Consider the following 27,457-nt stretch of genomic DNA (forward strand, 5'->3'; position numbering starts at 1 on the left):
TTGATGCCTTACTACAAAATATTTGATTTTCAATTGAATTCGTACCAAATAAAGTGAAAATGAAATCTGATTGTTTGAATTGCTTAAGCAGAATATTACACAGCCATACGAATCTTTTAAAATTATGAGGAATTTGAACTTCAATTTTTAATGAAAATAAAACTTCATATTCACTTAGGCATTTTTCGGTAGTAACGGGCACCAAACTTAAAAAAAGGAAATGTGGGTGGAAGATCGGCAAAAAAAATCTATAAACAAATGGCACGTAACAGCCTAAGAAAGTATAGCTTTCTTTTGAAGGTATAGCTTTGTTTGGGAATCAACAGATTGTTAATGTTTAAGTGTTTACGAGCAAAAACCATAATCAATTTCAACCAATTAGTTTTACTTGTTTTTTCATGGTTCATCGTGACAACACTGACGAAAATGTGATACTGCCCCAAAAACTTCCATTTTTGAAACAATCGAAAAAAAAATCTTAGAAAATTGCGGTTGTCAGGGATGAATAGACCAAGATGCGTCCAGGGGTACCAGTGTTGGCACGTTGGTAAAATTTACATTCGAAAGATGCCTATTCGAATACTTAACGATCACTGGGTTGACGTGATCAACTATGGTGGAAAAAAACGGCAAATAAGCAAAAAACATGCATCCATGACTATTCTCCATGGTAAAAATTCCAAAATTTGATATTTTTGGATTATGGCGCTTGAAACCTCTGATAGTGTTTTCACTTTTTAACTTGTTTTTTTTTTTCTAAAATTATGAAATGTTATTTGTCTGATACGTTACGATTGTTAGCTTTAAACTTGATAAATATTACATATCTAGAATAAGCATTTTACTCTGTTGATGTGCATGTTGCTTACAACCTCCCGTTTTTAGAGTTGTGACTTCTATTGTCAAAGATCGTTCCTTACTTACCCTTAATTGAAATTAACGTTTTAGATGTAAAAAAAAAAAAAAATCATCAGTCAACTCATTATTTGGATTAAGGAAACGAGACAAGGATTTTTGGTGATGGACAGAGAATTGGGTGTATGCAACAGAAAAACCGATTATTCCATGATGTCTTCCTTCTTACAGATTTTATTTATTTTTTACTTTCATCAGGGGGGGGGGGGGGTAACGCTGCACTGATCCTCCATTAGATGGTGACCTGGATACAAAGAGTCATTGTATTTATTCAATAGCCCCAGACAGGTTCGATTACTATTCAAGATTAATAATTAAATAAGGTATTGAATAATTACTTTAAATAAAATTATTCAGGAAATATCGTCAACACCTGTTTATGTAAACCAAAATCTAAGGGGTAAAGGTTCTCGAAAATAACTGTCCTTGTTCATTGTTTTTAAAATACTAGCATAAAAACATCATTCCAATGTAATACGCATAGATCTTGCATTTACAAAAACTGAATTAGAAAAATTCTAATATTATGTTTAGTCAATGGTGAGGTTTAGACATCCCCCCCCCCCAAAAAAAAAAACTGGGTTTAAGCACTATAAAAAAAAATAAAAAAAATAATAACCTTTGCCAGAATTTGAATTAAGTCTCTCCAAACGTTTCAGCGTATTGTTACCCATCGGTCTTGCAGAGAGTGGCGTCCTACCGCTTCCAATAACTGTTTGGGAAATTTTAGATGGCTCTGCTGAGAAGTCTTGGGCAACAGATAAACTTCGATTGGCTTGCTTGTAGCTATCCGCTCGTTGTAGGGCTGCAGATAATCGGACTCCATTGGTTGCATGCAGATAACTTTCAGTTCTTGATCGAAAATTTTCGTTTTCTTTACAGGATTCACTTGAGCTTAGGTGAGGATCTTTTCTTAGGATAGTCTGCACTAGTGAAGTACTTTTTAAGTCCTGATATCTGCCCATATCTGTGTTCAAGACAGGTTTCGTATTAACGGCACTTAAGGTATGTACATCCCTAATATCATTGGAATATGTCTGTTTATTGGATGATTGACAAACTGCAGCAACGTTTCCCGCCCTATGTGCGGCAATACAATTTTCATCAGTTGCACAATTAGATGGTAATACTGTTCTCTTGGAAATATTTCCAACGTTTTGTTCTTCTATAATTGATACTTTCCCGGGAGACATTGACCTTCTCAGCTGGTCAGCATTTACTGGCAGTTGATCAGCAGAAGTTTGATTCACACTATCCATCATGTGGACAACAGCAATGGTTCTTGCTTTAGTAGGTACTTTTTCCTTAATAGAACACCCAGTTTCAAATGTTGTATTTGCTCCCTTCCTCCTTTTCAAACTATCTGAACTATATACAACGCGACCATCTGAGTCAAGTGTAACACGAGCACCTCGTTTCCGTTCTAATGAACTAGAGCGGGAAGAGGAACTATCTTCGGCAGTGAAGGGTGTAGCTGGGATTACAGTGGGTAAGTCTGGTATAGAAAGAAGGTCAACATTTACTTTTTTCTCCAAACTTTGTAAAATAACAGTTTCAGAAATAGATTGAACTATAGATTGAGATGAAATAATTGAAGAATTGAGATCTTTGATTATTGGTAATTTTACTACACCTGGAGGTGATTCCTGTGTTTCAATATGCTGCATGAACAAAGCTTGAATCTGGGATTGTAACTCCTCTTGTCGTTTTAAACCATTTTCAATTACAGACTCCTCCTGTTTTTCGCTTATATCACTTTCATCATCGCTACCAGGCGGTGTGATAGCACACATACTAGGAATTCTATTACTACGCATGCACGTTTTTTCCCTCAGTTTTTCTGAGTCTGATTCAGAAGAAAGGTCGGGCTCTGGAGAAGGGCTCTTGTTTTCTTTATGAACAATTGCTTCAACATTCTCCTGAAGAGACATATCAATGACTGTTATAATACTGTCTCTATTCTGCAGAGTTGAGTTTCTTGGGGGAGGTGGTGGTGCATCCTTTGCGAAGTCACGGACGATCACTGTTCCTGCAGAACTGGTTGTTGTACTAGTGCTGCCGTGACCAAAAAGATCATACTCGGTTTCAGCAGCAGTTCCTTTAAGGCCACTATCAAATTGAAAGGAGGTGTAATAGCCTTCTGCGTCACAGCTATATACAGAACTTGTATCATCACGGACATCGGGCGTAATTGTGCCTTCACTTGCATGAGAAGATGCTGAAGTGTCCATATTTAATCTTTCAGAGCGAAGGTGAGGCGGCACAGCTTGGACAAGTCGGGATTCCAGCTTCCCTGCAGATGTATTAGGGCACGTAGATCGGCTGCTTGAGCTAAGTAGGGAGTCACAGTCAAGAGAAGTAGATGATGTGCTGCGCTTTGTTCGAACTGGGGCAGGAGATACACTGGCAGAATCGGAAGCCCTGGTGCTTGTACTTCCACTCCAATTTCCTGATGAAGAACGACAACCTTCTTCTTTTGAAAGATTTCTCAGTCGGACCCCTGAAAGATTTAATAAGATCCTGTTTACAATTTGAGTTAACTTACACATTACTTAAAGCAAATCCATAAATATACTGAGCTTTGTGTTTGAGATATTAATGTAAACTTACTCTGACTTAAAACACACATTTCAAATTAATATTTAATCATTAAATTTAGTTAAATGATTCAATTTAATTTAATTATTAAATATATATATATATATATATATATATATATATATATATATATATATATATATATATATATATATATATATATATATATATATATATATATATATAATATATATATATATATATATATATATATATATATATATATATATATATATATATATATATATATATATATATATATATATATATATATATATATATATATATATATATATATATATATATATATATATATATATATATATATATATATATATATATATATATATATATATATATATATATATATATATATATATATATATATATATATATATATTAATTATTATAATATGAAACTAAATAATTATTAAACTTAACTATGATGATTTAATTCTATGTAATATTTAAAAAAAATTATTTTTTTAGTTTAATATTTAATTTTAATATTCAAATACCGCAAGACCGTAAGTAAAATTTTGGGAACTGTGCTTTTGCTTCGTGTTTGTTAGAGATGGAAACTTTGACTTTTTAAAAACTAAAAAGCTTCAACTTCTTTTATTTTTGCTTTTTTATTTAATTTCAGCTAGACATACTTAATTCTTTCAATTTTTCTTTATTTCAAAATTTAAACTCATTAAAATAAGTCAGATTAAATTTTCTGAAAGTATTTTCTAAAAAAAAAAAGATTTCGCAAGAACCAAGGGAGAATTCCAAGGGATGGAGGGAATTCCTTGGTAAATTCAAACAGCTTCTCCTGCCGGGTTTAGCCATCTCTTGGAAACCGTCACCATTCCATGTTGAATAAGTCCTAAAGAACTTCATTTTATAAAATTATATTATTTTATTGCATGGTGAATTATACCACTTTTCGTCTCTATGGGGAGGGGGGAGGGGTCTTCCATAGAGGGCATGTTACTTCCTCCCTTTTCCCCTTGTTCACTCATTGCAAACCTTTTTGCCCTCTGCCTTACTCACTAGCCTTTTCCTCAAATTATAAATCACACTTGAGCGGATTGAATGCCTCCTATAGGCAACTGATGCCAGGTAGGATATAGTCTAGATTGGGAATTATATATCCGTTCATACTCATACAAACAATAACAGTCAGTTAATGTCAGTTTACTCAAGTTACAGAAGAAATAATAACCATTATCTTAAACTAGACAAGCCATCTTTACTTCACTGTACCAGATACTTGTCGGTTCCATAAATGGTAAAAGAGAATTAAAACTTCGGATCCATGGTGTAGATGCAGAATAATATTTAAATAAACCTTACATCTCTCTCTCTCTCTCTCTCTCTCTCTCTCTCTCTCTCTCTCTCTCTCTCTCTCTCTCTCTCTCTCTCTCTCTCTCTCTCTCTCTCTCTCTCTCTCTCTCTCTCTCTCTCTCTCTCTCTCTCTCTCTCTCTCTCTCTCTCTCTCTCTCTCTCTCTCTCTCTCTCTCTCTCTCTCTCTCTCTCTCTCTCTCTCTCTCTCTCGTCTCTCTCTGCTCTCTCTCTCTCTCTCTCTCTCTCTCTCTCTCTCTCTCTCTCTCTCTCTCTCTCTCTCTCTCTCTCTCTCTCTCTCTCTCTCTCTCTCTCTCTCTCTCTCTCTGTCTTTCGACTTCACGAAAGTTTTACCTTTCAAATTGCCATTTCTTGGACACCCTTCAACTTTTATTTTTGGAGAGGGTACAGTATCAATGATAATTAGAATATGAGGGTTTTTAGAAACCGTGCGGATAGTTTCCTGTAGACAGGCAATTCTCTTTGTTGAGTCAAATTGAGACTTCTGGACACCTTTTAACTATTTTTATTGGAAGGGGTACAGTATCAATGATACTTAGAATATGAGGGTTTTTTTGCAACAGTGCTGATAGTTTCCAATTGCTGATAGACAGGCAATTGTCTTTGTTTAGTCTAAGTTTTTGCATGCTCACACAAATACCAAGTCAGAGTCAAGATAAACATCACGTTATATACCAACAATTGTCGGTTAATGCCAGTTTACTCAAATTACAAAAAGACGAAAAAAAACGGTCATCTCGAACTAGACAAACCCAACTTTATTATTTTATTTCACTATCGTGAGATATCTGTCGGTTCCTTTTATGGTATAAGGAATTAAAATTTCGAGTCACCAGTGTTGATGTACAGTAGCAATGAAATAAGGTTTATACAAGGGGCTACGCATTAGCCCGTTTCATGCATACCAGAGGTATGAAAAATCTGATGCACAAAGGGAAGTATGGATGTAAAATTAAACCTGGTGCAGTATGCAGGGTTGATGACGTAATGACGAGATCAGAGGAAAAATCAAAGGCAAAGTATCTGGGGCACATGCAATATGTAGTGTGTCACCCCTCAGATTTGCATATTACACTAGCTGTTTGATTACGTTGTTCTTAACCATTATCATAAATCTTTCCATCTGAAAATGTAAATTAGGTGACAAAAACCGCCACGCAAGACTTAATGGTTGACGCAATGATAGACGCAGAAACGGTACATATCATGTGCACAGGGTGGTAGTAAAAATTAACAAAGCATTCTTTAGATTAGACCCCGGCGCCGCGCCGAGGCCGGAAGACCGGCGGCGGCGGGGCCAAAAACAGCACGCTGCGCCGCGCCACCGGTAAGAAGTCGGCGGCGCGCCGCCGGTAAGATGTTGGCGGCGCGCCGCCGGCGTGATCAATGTTGACCGCAAACTTTAATGTTATCATCAGTCTTTCTCAAATCACAGCTTAAATTTACAACAGATTCGAGCCTATTCATGAGTTCAAAAATTCACAAATCGCTGGCTGGAAACTGGTCTTCTTCGTTATTCATCAAGAGAAGTAGAAATGTGGCAGAAACGAAATGGCTGTGTCGTTTCAGAACCCTTGCATAATACGAGTAGTTGAAGTATCTATTAGTTATGTATTCTTAACATAAATAATTATCAAAATTAGTAGTTTTTTTTTCATTGAGCATTACTTCATACAAAACTTCTACTAACACGCTAACCAAATCGTCAGTTATCAGGCTAAAAAGTGCTAACATAACCTATAATATGGAAGCTTAGTTTTTTCATATTATTCATTATCAATGTTTATTTTTCTACAATTAAAACAATTTAAATGGGCGACTACGACGCTAACTGTTTGTTGTTTTTTTTTTGCTCTTTTGGATTCCTAAAAAGACGACTTCTTTTATTAAAAACTGGTTTTTAATTAAAAATTAAAAAAATGCCTTGTGAAGATTTTTTTGGCTTCTTTATATAATATATGTCATGTAGGCTAAGGCTGAACTGCTGCTTTTTATTGCTTTTGGTTGCTCTTTTGGATATTATTCGTTTTTTTTCTTTCGGGGATTCATTCCAAATTATAAATTGATAAATACCTAATATCAGTCAAATTATAAACTGCATCTTAAAGAAGTAAATATATCAAATTGAAAAATACATCATGAACACTTCACATGAGAACACTTCAATTACAATGAAACAAAAAGCACTTAATGGTTTATTCGGTATGAAGAAAAATTTAATGCCAGCTATTTTCTGGTAAAAAATGAAAAGCTCATCCGTTTTAAATGTAATTAAATAAAATAATATGCAGACTGAAGTAGCTCCAGGAAGATGCTGTGATTTTCATCCTAGTTCGTCACTTTTAATCCAAGCAAAATGTTAGGACACTTAGTATCAGCTATTGAGTTTAAGCTTTGATTTCCAAATGCTCGCAAAAATTACCAAATTTAAGAAAGTGCAAGCCCTGCTTTATTTCTAATCAGGAGAATCGAAATACTAAACCACACGAGAAGTAAAAGCTCCGACTTTGCGGTTGACGCATAAAGAATTGCCGCAAAATTAATTTAAAGTCGACCGAACGCCACCGCCTCTGCCAGTGGCGGCGCGCCCTTGGCGCGCCGGCGGCGTTGCGACACTTCGGCGGCGTTCGACCGGGCCTCTCGTCGGCGGCGTTCGGTCGATCCACCGGCGCGGCGCCGGGGTCTACTTTAGATACAGAATACACTAGGGCAGTGGTTCTCAAGCTGTGAAACGCGTAACCCTTGGGCGTATACTACGACTTTTGGGGTTAAGTGGTCGGCCAACAAAAAAATAAAACAACCCTTTAACTCTATAATGGGTAAATTTAGTTATATCTTAGCCAAGGTTTACTTAGTACCGGTAACTGAGAAGGGGTACCTAAAATGTTTTGTGGGTAAAAAGGACTACAGTGTCTAAATAAGTTTGAGAACCACTGTACTAAGGAATGAGATGAGACTGTAACAGGGCGGGGAGGAGACTCCTTCTCTGGGATGGGTCAGAAGACTGCTACTAAGAAGGTTTGAGGGAAATGCGCAAAAACACCAACAGATTTCAATCTTACAGGCAAGAAACACACTTTTGAATGTACTGGTTCTGCTCGTAAACACTTTGATCCAGTCTTATGAATGAAAAGGAATTATCCCCTTGTTCCATGTGGCTATGCATCAGAAGGAATATTTGATACGGACTTGGGCAAGGCCTTTCAATATATACTGGCAAAGGTTTGAAGTTGAAGAAAATATGAAGATGCCTACGCTCTAGACGTTTTTCAGAGAACCTATCTGATTTTTAGTTTTATGAAGTTGTTTAGGATGAAATTTGCGAAGAAGTGTAGGAAGTCTTAGGAAGTAGTCTAATTAACTGGAATTAATGAGTTGTACAAAAGAAAACGAGCCGATATTTGAGGGTGTAATGAAATAAAAGTCAAGGTGGTTAGGTCACGATTTACGGATGAGGGTTAACATATTGCAAGCAAACGGTGCCGGCGTGTCAACTAAATTCCAGCTGGGGTTTAGGGAAAGGCTGGATGTCCTCGAATGGGTAAGAAGTATGAAGAAGTTACAAAAAAATCAAATAAATAGGAGCTTCATGGAAAGAAGTAAATAGTGAAGTTCTGAACAAGATTGGCTGGAGGAGGAGTGTGTGAAGCTGCGTTGGTTTAAGGTGGCTTGCTGCTGTGATAAGCTCTCACTGATTATAGCAGCAGTTTGAAGACAAAGCTAGATGGCATTACTTATGGTTTTCATTAAGGAGGGAAAACTTTGGGAGAGGGTACCTCCAGGTGGAAGAATTTATTCCGGATGTCAACCGTGATACTTTCGAGGGATGGTGGACCTTAATGTTAATCACTCATTAAATAAGAAAACCTTTGGGAGAGCCAAACCCCTGCATATGTACCTTGACAGCTATGGTTAAATCTCTTTTCGGTTTTTATCAGCTACGGGAGAATTCGAATTGAAAGCCCAACTGGATGTAGCTTTGACAACAATGAATCTCAAAAGTCGTAAGTTAAGGGACTTAAGGAGTATCTCAGGATGATTGCTCTAATGTTATTTAGGGTGGTTTTTCACTCGAGGTGCAACCTTTGGGCTTATAATTTTTATCTTTAAGCAAAACTTTATTTTGTTTCCTAGTTCCTGATTTTTTATTATTTTTTCTTTCAAGTAAGCCAATGAGCCTCTCAGATGATAGGTATAAAAAAGAAAAAAACAAGTCCCTTTACCCCCTCTCCACAAAGGTTTTCCTAAAAGCACCATCTCAACCCTAGTCATGACACAAAACAGGGTAGCCAAACTACGTCTAAAATCTGTCAACTTTTAATAAAACTTATGAATACATGCAACCTATATAATAAGAAATAATTGCTTGCCTTCAGGCATAAAAACGCATATTCTCTTGCTAGGATTGAAAGCCAATTGACTCTTATTGTAAAAGTACTCAAGAGGAATACACGTCAGATACTAATATGATAATTTGTGATTGCCCCAGTATATATTTCCTCACCTCTTGGCACCCATTATATAGTATCACGTGATTGTTTTCTAGTTGGTGATGGGTTAGCAGCTACAGAAACTTACCCGGTATATAAGTAATATAACAATATTATAATTTTTCATTCCCCCGAAGTAATTATCCTCAGTGAGCCACTTAGCCCCCCTCCCCAACTGTTCTAAACTTAGAGTTTTACAAAAAAAAACTTGACGTCCTGGCGGTAGGTAGTATGTTGATAACGTCGCAAGAGTTCTCGTTTGGCATCTGACCTGTAAACATCAGTTTTATTTTTAAGCCGGATTAAATTTAGATTTAATTACAGTGGACAGTTTTCGCAATAAGTGAATTAATTCACGTTTTGTGAAAAGAAAAAGGACTTATATTACGGTAGCAATCAACAGATCATCCTATTATTTGTGTGGCGTTCGAATTACTTGGGATTAGCTGATGAAGGATGCCAGAGTTCAGTGGTGAATAACAAAGAAGGGTCCGAAGACCACCGGGCCAGTCGTCAATTGCTGATTGCCTCTGCTGCCGTGGGCCTTCCCACTGAAAGTTAAGTTGATTTTTTTTTCTCTTTTTTGGTTTTTCTCGTAGTAGCGAAGAATTGTCAAAATTTCAACAGTTCCAGCTTGCGTTAGCGAATTTCAAAAGATTCCCGCTGTGGCCCGTAAGAATTATCCAAGTTTCAAAGGATAAAAAAGGAATCTTCAACTACTTAGTTTTTGCGTATGGAGATCACACAGAGTCGCGCCTAACGGAGAATAGTCTCATCTTGTTTGAGGACAATTACCGCGAAGCATCTACAAAAACTGATAAAAATCTTGGAAGTGCGTTTAAAGAGGTTAATCAAAACCCGGACATTTATAAGATGGCTTAAAAAACTTTTTCTACGATGAGAAAAGTTTCTTGTGAACCATCTCCCGCCTATGTGCTCGCTAAAATAGTAGCAACTGATTACGAAATTGCTAAGACAAAAGAACCACTGATGAGCGCGATTACTAGGCACGTTCAAAATAAATACGGAAACAACCAAACTCTGAAAACTTCTGTTAAGACTATCGTGAGTGAAATATACTCGTCAGTGTCACTTGAGTTTAATCCAAAACTAGAGCAATTGTTGGTATCAGTAAAGAATATCAAAGGACTGATTGAAAATTTAGAGAACCGAATTGCAAAATTAGAAGTGAAAATTGATGATTATGAGCAAGAAAAACAGCTTGGAACTCTAGTTTTTCATGGTATTAAGCAGCAGCCGGGTGTTGACTTGAAGTCGACCATTCTGAATATAGCCTCGCAAAAGCTGGGGCTTCCCGGTATCTCTGATTGTGATTTTGCTATGGTTTACAGGTCGAAATTGAATAATCCAGGGTCGGCAAACGATTAAGTTGCACCAGTGTTCGTGAGATTTTCTACCTGTGAGACGGCCCGTAGAGTGTTTTCGAGTAAATCAAAATTGGCTGGTTCGAAAATATTTTTGTCTCAGTCTCTAACCAAGCGCCGTTGCGATATCCTGAGTTCCGCGAGAGACAAGTTTGGCGTGAAAAATGTATGGTCAGATCGTGGCCAGGTTCTCGCAATGCTTCCGGGTGAGCGAGCTGCTCGTCGAATTAACTCGCTTTCAGATTGCGTTTAGTTTGTTGTTTATGAGTAGTTTGGTAGTGTTTATCTCGTCATGATGTTCTATATTACTCTTTATTTATATTTTTATTTTGTTGTTTATTTTTTTATTTCTTATGAGGATAAATATCGCCCCGTTTGAGCGCGGAAAAGGGATGAATTATAGGATTCTGTTTTGCGTAAGTTGATATGAGTAGTAGTTTAAGTGGAAGATTGAGTGATTTGCAAAATAATCCGTTTAATGTTGATGATTATTTGTTGACGGATATTGGAAATGATGGGTCGCAAATTAGTTTTCGTCCATCTCTTGATAGTAAATATCGTCAGTTATCAACTTTGGAGGAGTTAGGCCGGTCTGGATTTCGTGCATGTACATGGAATTGTCATTTAACGTCTTCTTACCATGAGATTTTTGATTTTATTTCCCGATCTAATAATTTACATATAATGGCATTATGTGAAACATTTTTGGGTCATGATACTGTTCTTTCGTCCTTTAATTTTCCAGGTTATGAACTGATTGCTCGAAGTCGAACGTCAATGGGACGTGGAGGCCTGGCTTTCATTGTCCGACAGGATTTGAATTGGAAAATTAGAAAGGATTTGGACATTTGGAAGGAGGGTAAGATAGAAACCCTTAGTATAGAAATTCAGTTTCAAAATCGAGCTTGTATTTTTACTGTTGTATATAAGCCACCAAGTGCATCATTTGAAGAGTTTGCTGAAGGATTTGAATGTCTTGCTGCAAAGGTGAATAGATCTAGTCAAGAGTTTATATGTATGGGAGACTTTAATTTTGATTTGTTAAATATACGTGGACCAAATTTGGATTTTTTTAGCCTGATGATGTCAAATGATTTATACCCGACTGTGAGCATTCCAACGAGAATCACGGATCATTCGGAAACGCTCATCGATAATGTGTTTGTGTCTTCAGCAATACTAAGTAAAGCTTACTGATCTGTTGTTATAAGCCCAGCCTCCGACCATCTTCCGGTTGTATTGCATTTGAATTTTGAAGTGAAGAAACATAACAGAAAGAATAAAATACCAATGCGTAAACTGAAGCCAGTTAATCTGAAAAAATTTGAAGCACAAATTAGTGTTATTAACTGGGAAACAGTACTGAATGAAGATCATCCGTTGGAAGCATTTGAAAATTTTAACCAAATAGTGTCGAATGTTTATGATAGGACGTGTCCGCTTAAAGAAACAAACCCCAGAAAGAATAAACAGAGAAAACCATGGTGTGATAATGAGCTGCTTAATATGTTTAATATGAGAAATCAGGCGTGTGAGGAGCATCTGAATCATCCGCAGAATAATGAGCTCCATGTGATGTATAAAGACCTAAGGAATAGGGCAAATGCCCTAAGAAGAAAAAAAAGAAGGCATATTTTACAAATGTATTTGAAGAAAGTAAAGGTAACCCCAAAGCAACATGGCAAGTTGTGAATGATCTTCTAAAAGGTCCTATGAAGCCATCGGAGCCAAAAATTGTGCTAAATAATAGGACCTTGGAAGAAACTGAGGAAATCTGCAACGCATTTGGACAATATTTCTCTGAAATTGGCCGCAAGATTCAAGAAGAAGCACGGAGCTCCCATGTTTTCGAATCAAGCAGTTTTGTGGATGAGCGAGGAAGAGGTTTCGAAATGCATTTCCAGCCTTGTACTGAAGAGGAGGTACGCAGAATAGTTAGCACGATTAAGTCAAACAGTGCAGGAGTTGATGGAATGAGCCTTAGAACGCGCAAGTCGGTTGTGGTTTATTTGCTTCCTGTCCTCGTATACCTTATCAATATTTCTATGGAAAAGGGGATGTTTCCGAATGCGCTTAAAATAGCTAAAGTTGTACCGTTGCACAAAGGTGGAGTCAAAACTGACATATCTATTTGGATACCAATATCAATTTTCCCGATTTATTCAAAAATTTATGAAAAGATTGTTCATCACCGGCTTTACGAGTATCCGATGAAAATTGGTGTTTTACACGATGGTCAATTTGGCTTCCGGAAAGGACATTCGACGACGCAGGCAGTCCAGCATCTTCTGGAAAATATTAGCTCAGCACTTGAGAATGGCGAGCAGTGCATGGGCGATTTAATTGATTTTAGAAAGGCTTTCGACACTGTTGATTTTAAGATTTTATTGGAAAGGCTGTGTTATTTAGGCATAAAGGGTAGTGTTTTAAATTGGTTTGAATCGTATTTAATTGAAAGGAAGCTACGAGTGACTTTCAGAAACAAATCTTCTCAGCCGTTTCCCATAAAGTGTGGTGTTCCACAGGGCTCAGTTCTTGGTCCTCTCTTGTACCTGACATTGGTAGACACAATGAGATTCTACATTCCCGGAGCTTCAGTAACTTCTTTTGCTGACGACACGGCTTTAGTGATTGCAGCAAAGTCGCTGCAAGAGCTCTTGTTCAAGGCTAATAAGGCGCTGGATGGCCTACATGAATTTGTTTGTGCTAGCCTACTTAGCGTCAATGCATCAAAAACTAATTTTGTGATGTTTACGAGGACTGGTTCTGCTCCCACTCTCCCTGGTGTCATCATTTACAATGGCCTACCGCTATCACAAGTTGAAGTGATCCGATATCTGGGATTCATCCTGGATCGAAACTTGACTTGGAGAAAACACTGCGACATCATAGCATGCAAGCTGGCGCGAGGCCTTGGAGTTCTGAACCGTTTTCAAAATGTTTTACCTTTGAGAATTCTGCTTTTATTGTATTTTTCCATAATAGCGCCTTATATAAATTATGGGTGTTTGATTTGGGTGAGTAATTTTAGTTGCAATTTTAGAAGAGTTCAAGTTCTGCAGAATAAGGCTATAAGGTTGATTGGAAGGTATGATCGTGGTGTTGATAGCACTGAATCACTTTTTAGAAAGTTTAAAATTTTAAAGGTTGGTGAAATAAGGGATTATCAAATTGGAGTTTTTGTATTTCAGTGTCTGAATGGTTTTGCACCGGATTTTTTTATGAATATTTTTAGGCCTAATTCGTTTTATCACGATTATTCGACTAGGAGTGCGGATAGTCTTGCATCTGAGCCACGGAACACAACGAAAGCGAGTCAAGTGACCAGACACATGGGCCCGTCAGTTTGGAATTCGTTCCCAGATTCTGTTCGTCAAGCTGAAAGTGTGCCGCAACTTAAAACCCGTATTAAAAATCATTTCTTTTCCGGAATTTGGTAGTGTTAATGGTTCGAGAGATGGCTTTTTTTTTTTTTTTTGTAGATATTTTATTTTTATTTATTTTTTTATATTTTGTGCCATTATATATTTATCATTATTTTCTGTTATTATTATTGTTTTCCCCTTTTTTCATTTTAATTGGTTTGATGATTTGGCATGCATGATATCCAACCGGTCGCTTTTTCAAGCATATTATTGCTTTAGTGCGACTTGTTGTCACATTGAGTTTTTTTTTTGTTAATAAAAATGTATGAACCTGAACATCCTAACAGTTGAAACTGACATTTTCACACTTTTGAGGTACTCGCTAAAAGTCGTTAGCCAAGCTATTCTCAAAGGGAAAAACAACAGAGTAATTTAAATCAGGAGAATCAAAGTGTTCTTGAAGATACATTACCCTGTTTATCGTCCTTTGAAATACAGTTCAGCAAACGGTTTTTGGCGACTATTCAAAAGCTTGAAAGTGTCCGATTCAAACTTTAGGGACAACAGCAACGGTAAGTTTGTTCATTAGACGGCAATGCCTTCCCGCCACAAGATGTACATCTTAGAACGTAATGTGTGGACCAGAGTTCCATCATGCTTGTCACAGTTCTACCACGCTTGGCACAAACTGCAAAACCCTTGTCGTAGTCCCCAAAACGCTTGGCGCAGTTCTGTCACACTTGGCACGTTCAACCTGGTGTACATCATTTCTGAGAGACAGCAACCCCTCGTTATTACCAGTAAAATATAGCAGGTCGGTAACAAGTACGTTACCCTTATGTAAAAATAGTGAATTTTTCAGTTGTCTATCTAAGTTATGTTTGCCATTGAACAGTTTTATCTATCTACCCGATCAACTACCATTTCTTTGTCCTTCTATTTACCTTAAGGAAACAAATTTCAAATTCCTTAACACCAAAAATTAAATTTAAACCCCTCGGATCATAAGGGATTCAGGTTTGCTTGGCGGGCTATCTTTATGATCAAAGGGTTCAACTGTAGGAGTAATGACAGGGCATTAAATTTTTTAACTTGTGAATGAATAATGGTTTAATGGGGAAAGTAGGGGCCACTTTAAAACAATGAAAGGAAACATTAAAAGAACTATTTGCAACGTCTAAGATGTCATGGTACTTCAAATACAAAGTTTCGAAGTGTTATAAATATTATGCTTTTTTGAATTCACTCTGTGGATTTGAAAAGGTTTGAATAATGTTGGTTTATCTTTTTTTATGTATCTATCAATATAAGCCATTTTTTTTATTCATTTTCCACAAAATATGTCCGCACGTGACTTTCTTTATTAATTGGAAATACAAAATTAATAAAAAAGAGAATATATTAGTGTGGTGAAAATTCGGTATTGGTTTCGCGACTTGCACGAGGACTTCAGCTATGATTCCCTTATAGGAAAACGGTGCCGTTGTCCAGCGGTCGTCATATGACCGTTGTCAATAACGATCGTCCTTCCGGTGCACATCCTGAGGTTTTCTTATAGTGCGATACGACCGTTTGTAATCGTAGTCGATCATAACTCGAGCGGTGTGTCGTGCACTGGTGAAAAAGAAACGATTTGCAATAGCATTATTAATATATTTGGGTGACGAATCATCGCAAGACGAAAAATATTCTTTCTTTTTTTTCGGGAACAGGTACCCGTTTGACTGGCCGCATTTCGAACAGTAAGTGGAAAATGTGGTTCCATTCCGCTTTCTAAGAATATAAGAAGAGAAAGGTTGAGATGGCTAGGGAGCATTTTGTGGATGAAAGATGACATATTGCCAAAGACTGTCCTTTTCGATCATCTATCGAGGGCAAAACGAAAAGTAGATCGTCCCCGAATGGAACGGGAAGAGATGGTGAGAAAGCACTTAAAGTGTTAGCAGTTGTAGTAGCAGTAGTAATAGTTGTAGTATAGCTTTACACTGGGTTACAGCTTAGGTCTTTTTCTTGATTTGCCAAGTATCTATGAAGCTTCTAATGACTGTAAATGCATCAATAAATGAACAAGAATTTAACTCTCATTCACTGCAAGTGTAAAGTATTTAACATCAATTCGAGAAGCATTTCCGGGTATCTCCTTTCTTAGTTAGTTGGGCATTTATGCGTCAACGATAGCGGTCCAGGGGGGGAGCTCTTGGGACTAAAAGCTAGTCGTGGGAAAGGGGTCGTTCCCAGGGCTAGAGCTTCCGTTCCAGGACAGTTACATGCTTCGCTCATTTCTAAAGGGAGTCCATCTTTCGCCTTCGTCCTAGTTAGTTGTTCTTGTGCTACCTTATTTTCTCTATGTGTATTCTCACGTTATTTAATAAAGACCATGTACCAACGTTTATCGTCTATCTTTGGAATTTAAGAATTTCTTTCTGCGCTGACGAGGGTGAAATTTGGACTCAATGATAATGAGAAGGCACTGCGAGATGGTACTGATTCCTCGCAGGGTGGTTTGGCTACCCAGGAAAAGGGAGCTGGTTTTGAAGTCCCGTGGGATGGTTCTGATGACTCACGGGAAGGTTTTTTTTGTTGCACTGTGAGATGGTACTGATTCCTCGCAGGGCGGTTTGGCTACCCAGGAAAAGAGAGCTAGTTTTAAGGTCCCGTGGGATGGTACTTATGCCTCACTGTATGTGTTTTTTGTTGCACTGCGAGATGGTACTGATTCCTCGCAGGGCGGTTTGGCTACCCAGGAAAAGGGAGCTGGTTTTAAGGTCCCGTGGGATGGTACTGATGCCTCTCGGGATGGTTTTTTTGTTGCACTGCGTGATCGTACTGATTCCTCGCAGGGCGGTTTGGCTACCCAGGAAAAGGGAGCTAGTTTTGAGGTCCCGTGGGATGGTACTGATGCCTCACGGGATGTTTTTTTTTGTTGCACTGCGAGATGTTACTGATGCCTCGCAGGGCGGTTTGGCTACCCAGGGAGAGGGAGCTGGTTGTAATATCTCGCGAGATGAGGTTGATGCCTCACGGGATGGTTTTAATGCGTAGCGCTAATAGTTATGTACAGATATCAACAGTAGTACTGCCATTTGTCGAACCACAAGTTAGTAGAGAAAAACCAAATAGGTCTAAACCGAGACGTTCCGCAGCAATAAAACCCCGAGGATTTTATTGGGAATAATATCTTAACGTCATTGCAGCATGGTATGATTTTTAGAGTTTCTGCAACTTCATTTATTTGTCGCTGGTATCTTCAGGATTAATTAGCCTTTCCCGGTCATTCCTTTTGCCCTAATTCAAAGTTTATACATAATCCCAACTTTCCTTGTCCTCATCAAATTCAGGGGTATGGGGAACAAGTCTATTTTAAAGTATACAAAGAAAAATGAAGTGTTAAAATATCCAGTCTCTGACTACTGTTGTTAGTGTGGTCCGTTTATACTATGTAAGTTTTTACTTATGCAAGTATTGTGTAGTGTTTGTATTATGTAATTGTTTACTAGTTCATGCTGTAGAATGTTATTAGGCGAGAAGTGAATAATTTGGTAAGGGAATGTTTTTAATTCAATTAAAGTTTGGGGGTTTAATGAGAAGGGGATAAGCCAAATTTGGAAAATTTAACTTAAAACAGGGGGGAGAATCTGTAAAGTATTTAACATCAATTCGAGAAGCATTTCCGGGTATCTCCTTTCTTAGTTAGTTGTGCATTTATGCGTCAACGATAGCGGTCCAGGGGGAGCTCTTGGGACTAAAAGCTAGTCGTGGGAAAGGGGTCGTTCCCAGGGCTGGAACTTCCGTTCCAGGAAAGTTACATTCTTCGCTCATTTCTAAAGGAGTCCATCTCTCGCCTTCGTCGTAGTTAGTTGTTCTTGTGCTACCTTATTTTCTCTATGTGTATTCTCACGTTATTTAATAAAGACCATGTACCAACGTTTATCGTCTATCTTTGGAATTTACGTAAACCATTACATCTGCCAACATAGAAGGGCATAAACAAAGAACTAAAGAGAGGTTTACACAAGCTATCAATAAATAGACAAACTCTGATTAGTCACTCATCATGTTTGTTAGAAATGTAAAATAAATGAAATGAACCTACCGTGTGTAAGGCGCGTATTTCTAACAAACATAAAGAACTCCCCAATAGAGCTTCACTATGCATCGATACAGCAGATGACAACTAATTTCTTTTTCTTAGTTTATTGATATACGTAGTTACTGGAAGCTGCATAGTTACTTGGCAAATCAGGAAAACATTCTTAAAAGCCAGTTTAAGTCACGAAGCCGATAACAAATTTTCTTCCTATCTTCACTTACAGGAAAATAAGCAGTAATAAAAGTAGTTCCTTAGTGAATAGTTTTTTTCCTCTTCAGTGATTTTTTTTAATCTTAGCACCAGTTCTTCCAGTTAGGGATTTCGGCCTTTTCATTAAGTATATCCCTGTTTAGCCTTGGCACTTACATGGCAGTGATCGCCTGTGATTCCCACAAGTCTAGCTTATTCATACTGTCATTTGGTGTTTATGTCCTTTTCTTGCTTATTTTCCCCATATGACACATTGACGCAAACATTTATTGTGGCATCCAGTCGCAACGGATTATTTTTTTTTTTTTTGCTTCAAGGACGAACGTACGAGTAGGGAGGGGGAGGGGGGGTGGGACCGTGGTCCATACCCCTACCAAAATCATAAATTTACCAAATGTCTTGGGTAGGCTACTTCTTATTAAAATTATGAAAAAATTTTTATTGTAGAATTGGACTCCCCCGAAAGAAATTCCTGTGTGCGCACCTGCTATGTTCATACCGAATTTAAACTAGAACACCACTAATTCAAAACAAAGTGATCCACTCAGGGACGTAAACCAAATAATGGGAAGCCATGGGTCCGTTCTCCCTAAAATTTCAAGACTTCCAAGCTTTTCCTCAGAATTTCCTATTTTTAGCAATATTAACCTATTTTGCATTGTATAGATTTAAAATAACCCCCCCCCCCAAAAAAAAATAATTCTGTATTTGATTGACTAAGTGACTGTCTTTATTGGTAGAGAACACGGAGTTTGTAAATGAACAGAAAGATAAATCTTCGCTTATGGGAAAGTAAACACACGGCAATAAAAGCACACACTAAGTAAATAGTTTTTTGTTTTTTTTATCTAAGTACTTTTGTATCATCTAGCATAAAAACTCAATCAGTTAATCATATATCAAATGATCTCAAAATACCAAGGACAGTGAAATTAAATATGATTGTTTGAACTTTTTAAGTTGAAACTTACAAAACAATTATATCTTAAAAACTTACAAAACAATTATATCTTAAAAATTGGAAAAAATCGGGAATTCGATTTTTGGTGACAAAAACCTTCATATGCAGTATTTGGAAGTAGCGGGTGCAAAATTAAAAAAAAATGGACATGGGTGAAAATTCAGCCAAAAATTAACCAAAACCAGATGTCACCACACAGCTTAAAAGGGCATAGCATTCCTTTGAAGGTTTAAGTGTTTTGGGGTTAAAAAATTTTTAATTTATGACTTTTTTTACGGCCGCAAAGTGTCGGTAAATTTGCTATACGTCTGAAGTACGTGTACCAAATTGTGTTTAAACACATATAAATATCTAAAATACATTCAAGAAGTAGGCTGTGTTAGATCTGACAATAACTGGTTCACCTCCCTGAAATCGGTTATGATTTGCTTATTTTTAGTGAGAAAAACAACGATCTAAATCTATTTTAATGAATTATTTAACATACACAGGTGGTTAGGGGTTAGGCTAGATATTTAATATAATGCGTTCTGCGCGGCCTACTTTCCATAGTTCTATTCCGTAGTTTCCATAATTGTGTTTCTACAGTATTATATTATCATCATGTTTTGGTATATTTCATTAGGATTAACCTAACTTCACTTCTTAGATGTGTTTCGTTTAACAGACAAGTACCGAAAATTTAACCAATTACTTAGGAGAGGCATTCAGTTGCTGACGGAAATTTAAGATTTCAGTCTTCACCGAATTTAGACTGATATCCTACTAATTCAAAATCATTTCCTGTGACTCTATTCTCATCCTCTAAATAGGAAAATGTGCATATTCGTCTTGTTGTCCTCCTACTGGGCCAGAAAAGGCCCACGATTTGGGAGGGGGAAATTAACCCAGTAATTAATAAGAAAACATCTAATTTTGATGTCTTCATTTTTAAAAAAGAAAGGAAAAAACTACCCTCCTCCCTATATATTAAAAATTATTTTTTTGTATCATTTTCAAAAATTAAAGAAAAATCCTGGCCCCTACATAAATTTTCGTAGAATAGCTCCCTGTCAGTGCCACTCATGCAGAAAAAGGATCCCCTTGGAGAAAAGCTTCGCAGCCAGTATTTTCTATCAAATTTTTCTAAATTGTAGCTTTTGACCTATTACAATTGAAAACATGCCGCCAAATGATCAATCCAGTAATGGCAACCCTTTAATCATTAATTCCGCATGCATAATTAAACAGGGCGCCTCTCGGAAAATAATACCCGCATTTTCCACGCTTCTAAAAAGGGGTCAGAACCTTAATCTTGCAGAATATGCCTCAATGAGACATTTAATGACCATGAGAACTTGCAGGAAAAAGGGGAAATGATGAAGAGGTTTTGGTTCAGAACGGGTGAAAGGATTATATGAATAATTCCTTAGATTACATTGCCTTTCTGCTTGTAATGAAATGAAAATACATTAACCAGTGACTTTTAATTCAAACAATGAAAATTTGGAAAACAAATTATATGTGTAGGCCTATGCTTATAAATGTCCGAATATTTGGACTTTACTTTCAGAAGTCTTTATCAATGGAAAAAAAAAAGAAACAAAAGAGACAATAAAATAAATTAAACAATTAATACTCGCTAGAAAATAGCACGAAAAGAGGGAAAAACGATGGAAAATAAAAAAGGAAGGATAAAACAAGGTATAAAAGATTGCAGCCTATAACATTTTTCCATCTTCTTATGTTATTTTAATCTATTTTTTTCTCCTGTTTGTGTTTATTCCTTCCGGATGTGAAGCTCAAACACTCGGAATTATGTTAGTACATACTTACTTTTTTCATTTTCCATCGTTTTAATTAATGGTTTTGTCTGTCATAATATTTTCTATTTTTTATTCTAATTCACTTTTTAGGTACGAACATATTTTCATTTAATGCATATTTTAATTTGATGTTCTTTTTCAGTTTGAGATTTGCTTCTCAATAGTCAGGATAAAAGTCGTCCTTGAATAGTTATTCAGTAAAGGGCTACCGCCCTAGCCCTGGTTAACCCATCCCGTGGACATGACCCTGGTCTCTTGAATGGTACTGAAAGAAGGGGGGTCTCAAGACAGACCACAGTTTATATAATTAGTTTTTACTAATTATGTAAACTGTGAGACAGACAAACACTACTAAAAACCAAGTGAATACAGCACGTTCCTCAGGGAAAGACATAAGACATAGAAGACACAGCAGCCGCCGATTTTTATTGCATTTCTTCGTACATCCCCAAAAAGGTTTCAAATTCACAGCAAGCAATGAAATTTCAAGCAACATACATCTATATAACTGACCTCTCTTGTGAGTTCAAATCCGTCACTACACTAGTTTGATCAGTTACTTTAGCTCTGAAAACTTAAGATTGAGGGATGAAGACCTTCAGTTGAGGGTTTTCGACCAATGTGATTCTAGTAGTATACTTTCTTTTTTATCCACCAACGTTATCCAAGGTTTTGAAGTTCCTTTCAAATATTCCCATAAATTTGTTCTCGTCATTACTTTTTATTTTTCAGTTTAACACGGATAAATAAATACTATTCGTATTCGTAGTACGGATAAATAAGTAATATGTCGGGACCATTTTACACTTTTATTAGTCTTAAAAAAAGTAAATTTTTCTGGGCAGGAGCGATTATTTTTTAGAAAAGCAGTTTCTTCGTGCGGAGCAAAATGTGTCAGGGAAAATCGAAATAGCCAAAATACGAATAATTAAAATAATTAAATGATAACAAAGCTGGTAGCGATAGGAAAAAGAAATGTAATAAATATTATTTAGTAATTACGAGATATATCTAAATAAAAAGGGCTGAAATGCTGAAAAAGGGCCAAAAATAAAAATGGATTTGACAGACTTGAGCGGATGACATCACTTAGTCATTATTAATAAACTAAAACCCTAATTGATGGAGGGGTGATCATATAAATTCCTTCCTATTAGCTACATCAATTATAGGAGGGGGCTATTCCTCCCCTTGGATTTTGGAAATACCTTGTTCTTGGTATTTTCATTGAAAAATGATCTTTTTGGTATTCTAATTTAAAAAAAAACGAAAAAATAAAAAATTGCCTACCTTGTAAGATTAAAAAAAAAAATAGTTTGCCCCCCCCCCCTAAATTTTCATGAGTTAATGTCCCTTTCATCCTATGTCTTAAATTGGGCTGTTGATTTATTCCCAGAAGTTCCACTTACATGGTATATTAACTTTCCTAGGATTCACAGGAGGGAAAGTAGAGGTAGGTGCTTAGAAAACATTCCCGGGGGATAGATTGTGCAAATAATTTTTAGCCGGAAGTCTCATTTATTTAGAATAAATTGGTTACAATTTCTAGGGAAACCGCTTCCCCTTTCTATTATGTTTTCAATATAAATGTCAAAACACACGCCGCGAAGACATAATAACTTATTTTCGGGAAATTTCATTGACATAGAATTTACAACTTGCCAAGTTGTTAATGTGCTAAGGCGGAAGAAGTGGAGGCAGGAGATTAAAAACCCTTTCCGGGGTCTCAACTGGGCCATTTATTTTTTTGTGGAAGTTTCCTTGATTTAGGACAAACTGATATATTTCTCAAGAGCCCGCTCTCACTTACCATTACTTTTGTTTCACATAAATGTCAAAACATACGCCACAGAAACATAATACAACCGGTATTATTCCCACTATTCGTCAGAAATGTCACAACAGCATATTTACTCCTCATAAAGGAGACAGAACCTCCAAAAAATGTTAATTTTATATTTCACGCTTACATTAAATTCAAGATGAAATCTGAAACTTCGCAGAGGAGCGCGTCTAGAATGAGAGATTTATGACCTATTTGGAGGCTGCATGAAGCAGAACTTGCAAGATCCGATTGACCGAGTCGTAAATTGGTAGCGAGGTATGTAAAGAGAGATCCAGACAATGACAAAAAACAGGGGTGGTCGGACTTGCGGTGGCCACATAGGATGCGGTTGAGACCAAAAAGCACAGAAAAGTGGTTGTAGGTAAAACTGGTGCTAATGTGAAAAACACTAGCGCCATCTAGCGTTTGGCGCTTTTGCCTTTATTTTCGTAAACTAAGAGTAGATACTCATTGAAAAAATAAGCCAAAAGCTTCTGTTCTGGAATTTAAGTGAAATACGATTTTGGAGCATGTTCCAGAGCTTCTAGGCATATAAGGTCTTTTAAAAGTTTGATTACCCTAAATTGCAGCAAACTTGTCTTCTCAGGCACTTTAACGTAAGGAACAGGAGACCGAATAATTACTTCTGTCTCAAGTCATTGTTGTCAATACGGGAGAGGGGTATTTTCCCCTTAAAATTTTCTCCCCCCCCCCGCCCTGATTTTTAAATAGTTTTTGTATTTTCATTGAAAAACTATTTTTGATATTTTCATAGAAAAAAACAACAATATTGCCTCCTCCCCTAAATTTCAAAAAAAACATTCCTCCCCCCACATTTTCGCGAATTGAAACCACTTTCGCCAGTAGCCTACGTCCAGCTTAAAGTCAACTATTACAGACCAGTCAATAATCTTCCACGTTAACCTATGCCTACTTCTTGAAGTAAAAAAAAATGGAATCTTGAAAACCAAAGAATTCTGGTTAATCATTATTTCAAGAGAAAACATTCAGCTTTAATCCAATAAGAACGCAAGTTCATGTTATCAAATTCTCTTTAAAATGCTAAACCTTCTTAATGCGGACGCTGTAGTACAGACGGCCCAATTAATTTTCTAGTCCATTACTGTTGTGTACTTTGGCACCCTGAACTACTGCAGACTTGGCCCTCAGGCACTTTAAAAATGTAGGAGAGTGTAAAGAACCCTAAATTCTGTTACCAGAATGAGGTTAAAGTCAGCTTGGAAACTAGCCAACTTAAGTTAACTTATCAAGATTTTCTAAGCTCACCAATGACTACTTTGTACGGACTGGATTTTGAGTGAGAATCATTCTTGATAAGAAACGAATAAAAATGGATAATCTCAATTATGCAATTTTGAGGATGAAAATGGATAATCTCAATTATGCATATTTTTTTTTTTAATTGTTCTACGTTTTTAATGAAGTCAGAAGTGCTACAGCAAAAGAGGCGCTGATATTTATTTTTCATGTTCAATCGCCCAAGATCTGACCCTTACATCCCTTCTCCATGCTCTTTGGGTCAGACGCTCGAGAGCCACAAGCATGGGCGTACGTAGCTTCTTCTCTGAGGTGGGGGGGGGAACCGATTCTGTGATGAAGGGTGGGGGTTGAAGTTATATTGTCAGTTCACAAAACCTTACATTGCCAGCAAGTTCTATTATACCTCTGAAATCTTCATTAATAAGTAATCACCAAAAATCATCAATAAGCTTCAGCATTAATCAATTTCATAATCCTGATTATGATACCAAATATGAAAGGAAAACAAATAAATGAAACAAGTTTTTTTTTCAAAAAATAGTAGCGACTAACGGTAAAGCTTAAAACAGACAGAAATTATCGTATATATGAATGGGGCTGCCCAGGGATAAAGATTTTTCCAGGGGGGTTACAAAAAAAATTCGGGGGCTTAACAATAAACAATCAGGGATGTTTGGCAATATTAAAAAAATCATTCGATAATTTCTGAATAGTAATTAAATACATTCTTAAAAAAAGTACTTGGAGGAATCTGAAGACTCCTTCCCTCCTTGCGTAGGCTACGTCTCTGAGCGTTGTATCTAATATGCTGCAAGAATATGACGGTTTCTTGATTTTCTTGAAGCATTGCAATGCAACATTTAAATCTTAGCGCAAAGAACGGAGCCTTGAGGGGGAACGGCAGTAGCCCCCTTGTGTTTATGATACTCCCAAGTATGATAATGTGGATAGAAAATAAATAAACGAACTAAGTTTTCTTTTAACAATAGGTAAAAGCAACGTTAAAGCTTAAAACGGGCTGGAATGATCCTATGTGAGGGGTGCTACCTAGGCACGAACCCGGATATTCTTCCTGAAAAAAAATTCGAGGGCACAATAATAAAATCTGGGGGAGTGGCAATAATAAAACAATTTATTAAATAATTAGAACAAGTCTCAACAAATTCAAGAAAATATAGGAGTCGGAGCGCCCTCCACCCCGAGGCCCCCCTAGGTACGTCCTCATGTTCATTGGGTAAGTCAATCATATTCTTTGTGGGTTATTGAAAATTTCAGTATAAACCATTTAGTCAAAGAAATTGAACTTTTCTTAAAGCAAAATTAACTTAGTAACATTCTTTTGTAACACACTTGTTATTTCTTTTCATCTCTTGGTGAAAAATCAGCTGGTACTGGGTTATTAAAATAACACGACTTTTATTAGATAGAGGGGCGAGTTATACAAATTTTATAAGTAGGGTACAAGAAAAAAAAATACGCACTTTATAGACATCTTTCGTTTTCTTTACACATTCTCAGAAGGTTCTTCAGCGTCAGAGAACGCTGACGCTTTAGTGGTATCTCTTATCGGGCTGGAATATGCCTATTTTGACGAGAAAACACATCAGAAATTCTTCTGATGGCTCCCACATTGATTATTTAATTTGACTTTCCATTTTTACTTCCGGCTAATATGTTCATCTTCAATATAGATTTGTTTAGAAATCCCTAATGAAGAGAACCCCTTTCACCGGATGGAGGCCTTCGTTCGTTTCCGAGAGAGGGTGTAGAAATGTTATCAAACCATTTGTTTGGGAGCATATTTATTAAAAAGGCCCTTCAATCACAAATTCAGACGGGGAAAATCAGATTTTAAAATTGTCAAAAATGATAGAGGAAATGCAAGAAAAATAGTAAATTCGTAGTGATGGGCTGACGCCACCACGACTTACTGCACATCTAGTTTTATCTTCCAGCCTTAGGTGTAGATGAAGCGTCCTAACATGCTGCCCCTTGCCATGACAGTTTGTCCCTTATCAGTCAGCAGATCTGGTACGCAGGAGGAAGAGACCTTCAGGCCTGCCCCGAGGGAGATTCCTAGGACACCTCCTACTTATACAATACATCGCTTTTTTTGTATTTTTAAGAATTTTCACGAGTTCACTTTGATCACGGACATGCAAATGGAGGCTTCGAGACACTTCCCCCCCCTCAGAAATAATGATTTTTTTCGAATTTCTGGGGACTTTTTACTCAAAATGTCAAGTTAAGTTTGGCTTTCCCCCTCCCCCGAAAAAAAAGTCCTGCGTACGTGCCCGACTGTGGTCCATTGGTCCATCTGAGCCCAATTAGCAGCCATGTGTCCACTTTCGTCTTACAATCATAAATATTGAAAAACATTTCATGATCCCTGTTACAAGATGCAACGTTCCTACTTGTCTATCTTCAAAAAGTTGGTGATGAGGGTGGCTAGGTTGGAAGCGCTGAGATGCCACAGGCACATTTTATCTTCAAACCTAAATGATTACATTCCTTGCATGATTTTGGGTCTAAAAGGTGCAATGTGCCTACCTAAGTCCTAAGAACCTGGCAGTTGGCTTGGTGTCTTTTTTTTTACCACGGGCCACTCTTTTCCTCTGATTCTAGTGACTGAAGATCCTTGCATGCTTGCGGTTTAAGAAAAATACTATCTACCTTCCTTTCTGCTAAAAATTTGGAGGGTTAGAGGGACCATGGGCTCAATTTGGTCTCCAAAAATGCAGATTAAAAATACTTGAATAATTCAAGTTTAAACGAGGTTTGCAATGCCTACATTTCTGACAAAAGTAGGTGCTAGCGAGTGTCAATAGGTATTGGAGGGATTATGGGCCCACTATCAACTGCTTCCATGGGAAATCTATACGTGTGCAAAACTGCAGGTCAATCAGACCATAAAAAGTGGGTGAAAAACTGATTACAAGATTAAAATTTCCTCCAGATGAGGCAAAGTTAAATAAAGAATTTTAGGAATCAAATTCATTTCTGACTTACAATTTAATTTTACTTTATGAAGAATAAACAGTCAAGCTGGGTCTTTTAAATAAAAATTATAAGTCCTAAACAGGAATGCTCAAACCTCACTCAACACCACTTACTAGCAACCATTGTTTTACTCTGGTCCCCTTGGAACCTAGAAAAGAGTTAATTTTCCTACTATTTTGACG

At 37.0% G+C, this 27,457-nt stretch overlaps 1 protein-coding gene across 1 annotated transcript in view; it reads right to left on the bottom strand.

Annotated features, from left to right (window-relative positions):
- The window catches only part of gukh (NHS actin remodeling regulator GUK-holder), a 197,385-nt gene that overhangs the window by 33,118 nt on the left and 136,810 nt on the right, over positions 1 to 27,457 (bottom strand). The window contains exon 6 of the mRNA XM_089086026.1: positions 1,535 to 3,415. Coding sequence (XP_088942152.1) covers positions 1,535 to 3,415 — 1,881 coding nt within the window. The remainder of the gene's footprint in view (positions 1 to 1,534; positions 3,416 to 27,457) is intronic.

Source organism: Artemia sp. Qi Xiang Cuo, chromosome 3 (assembly GCF_049724085.1).
Source record: "Artemia sp. Qi Xiang Cuo chromosome 3, ASM4972408v1, whole genome shotgun sequence".
Taxonomy (NCBI): domain Eukaryota; kingdom Metazoa; phylum Arthropoda; class Branchiopoda; order Anostraca; family Artemiidae; genus Artemia; species Artemia sp. Qi Xiang Cuo.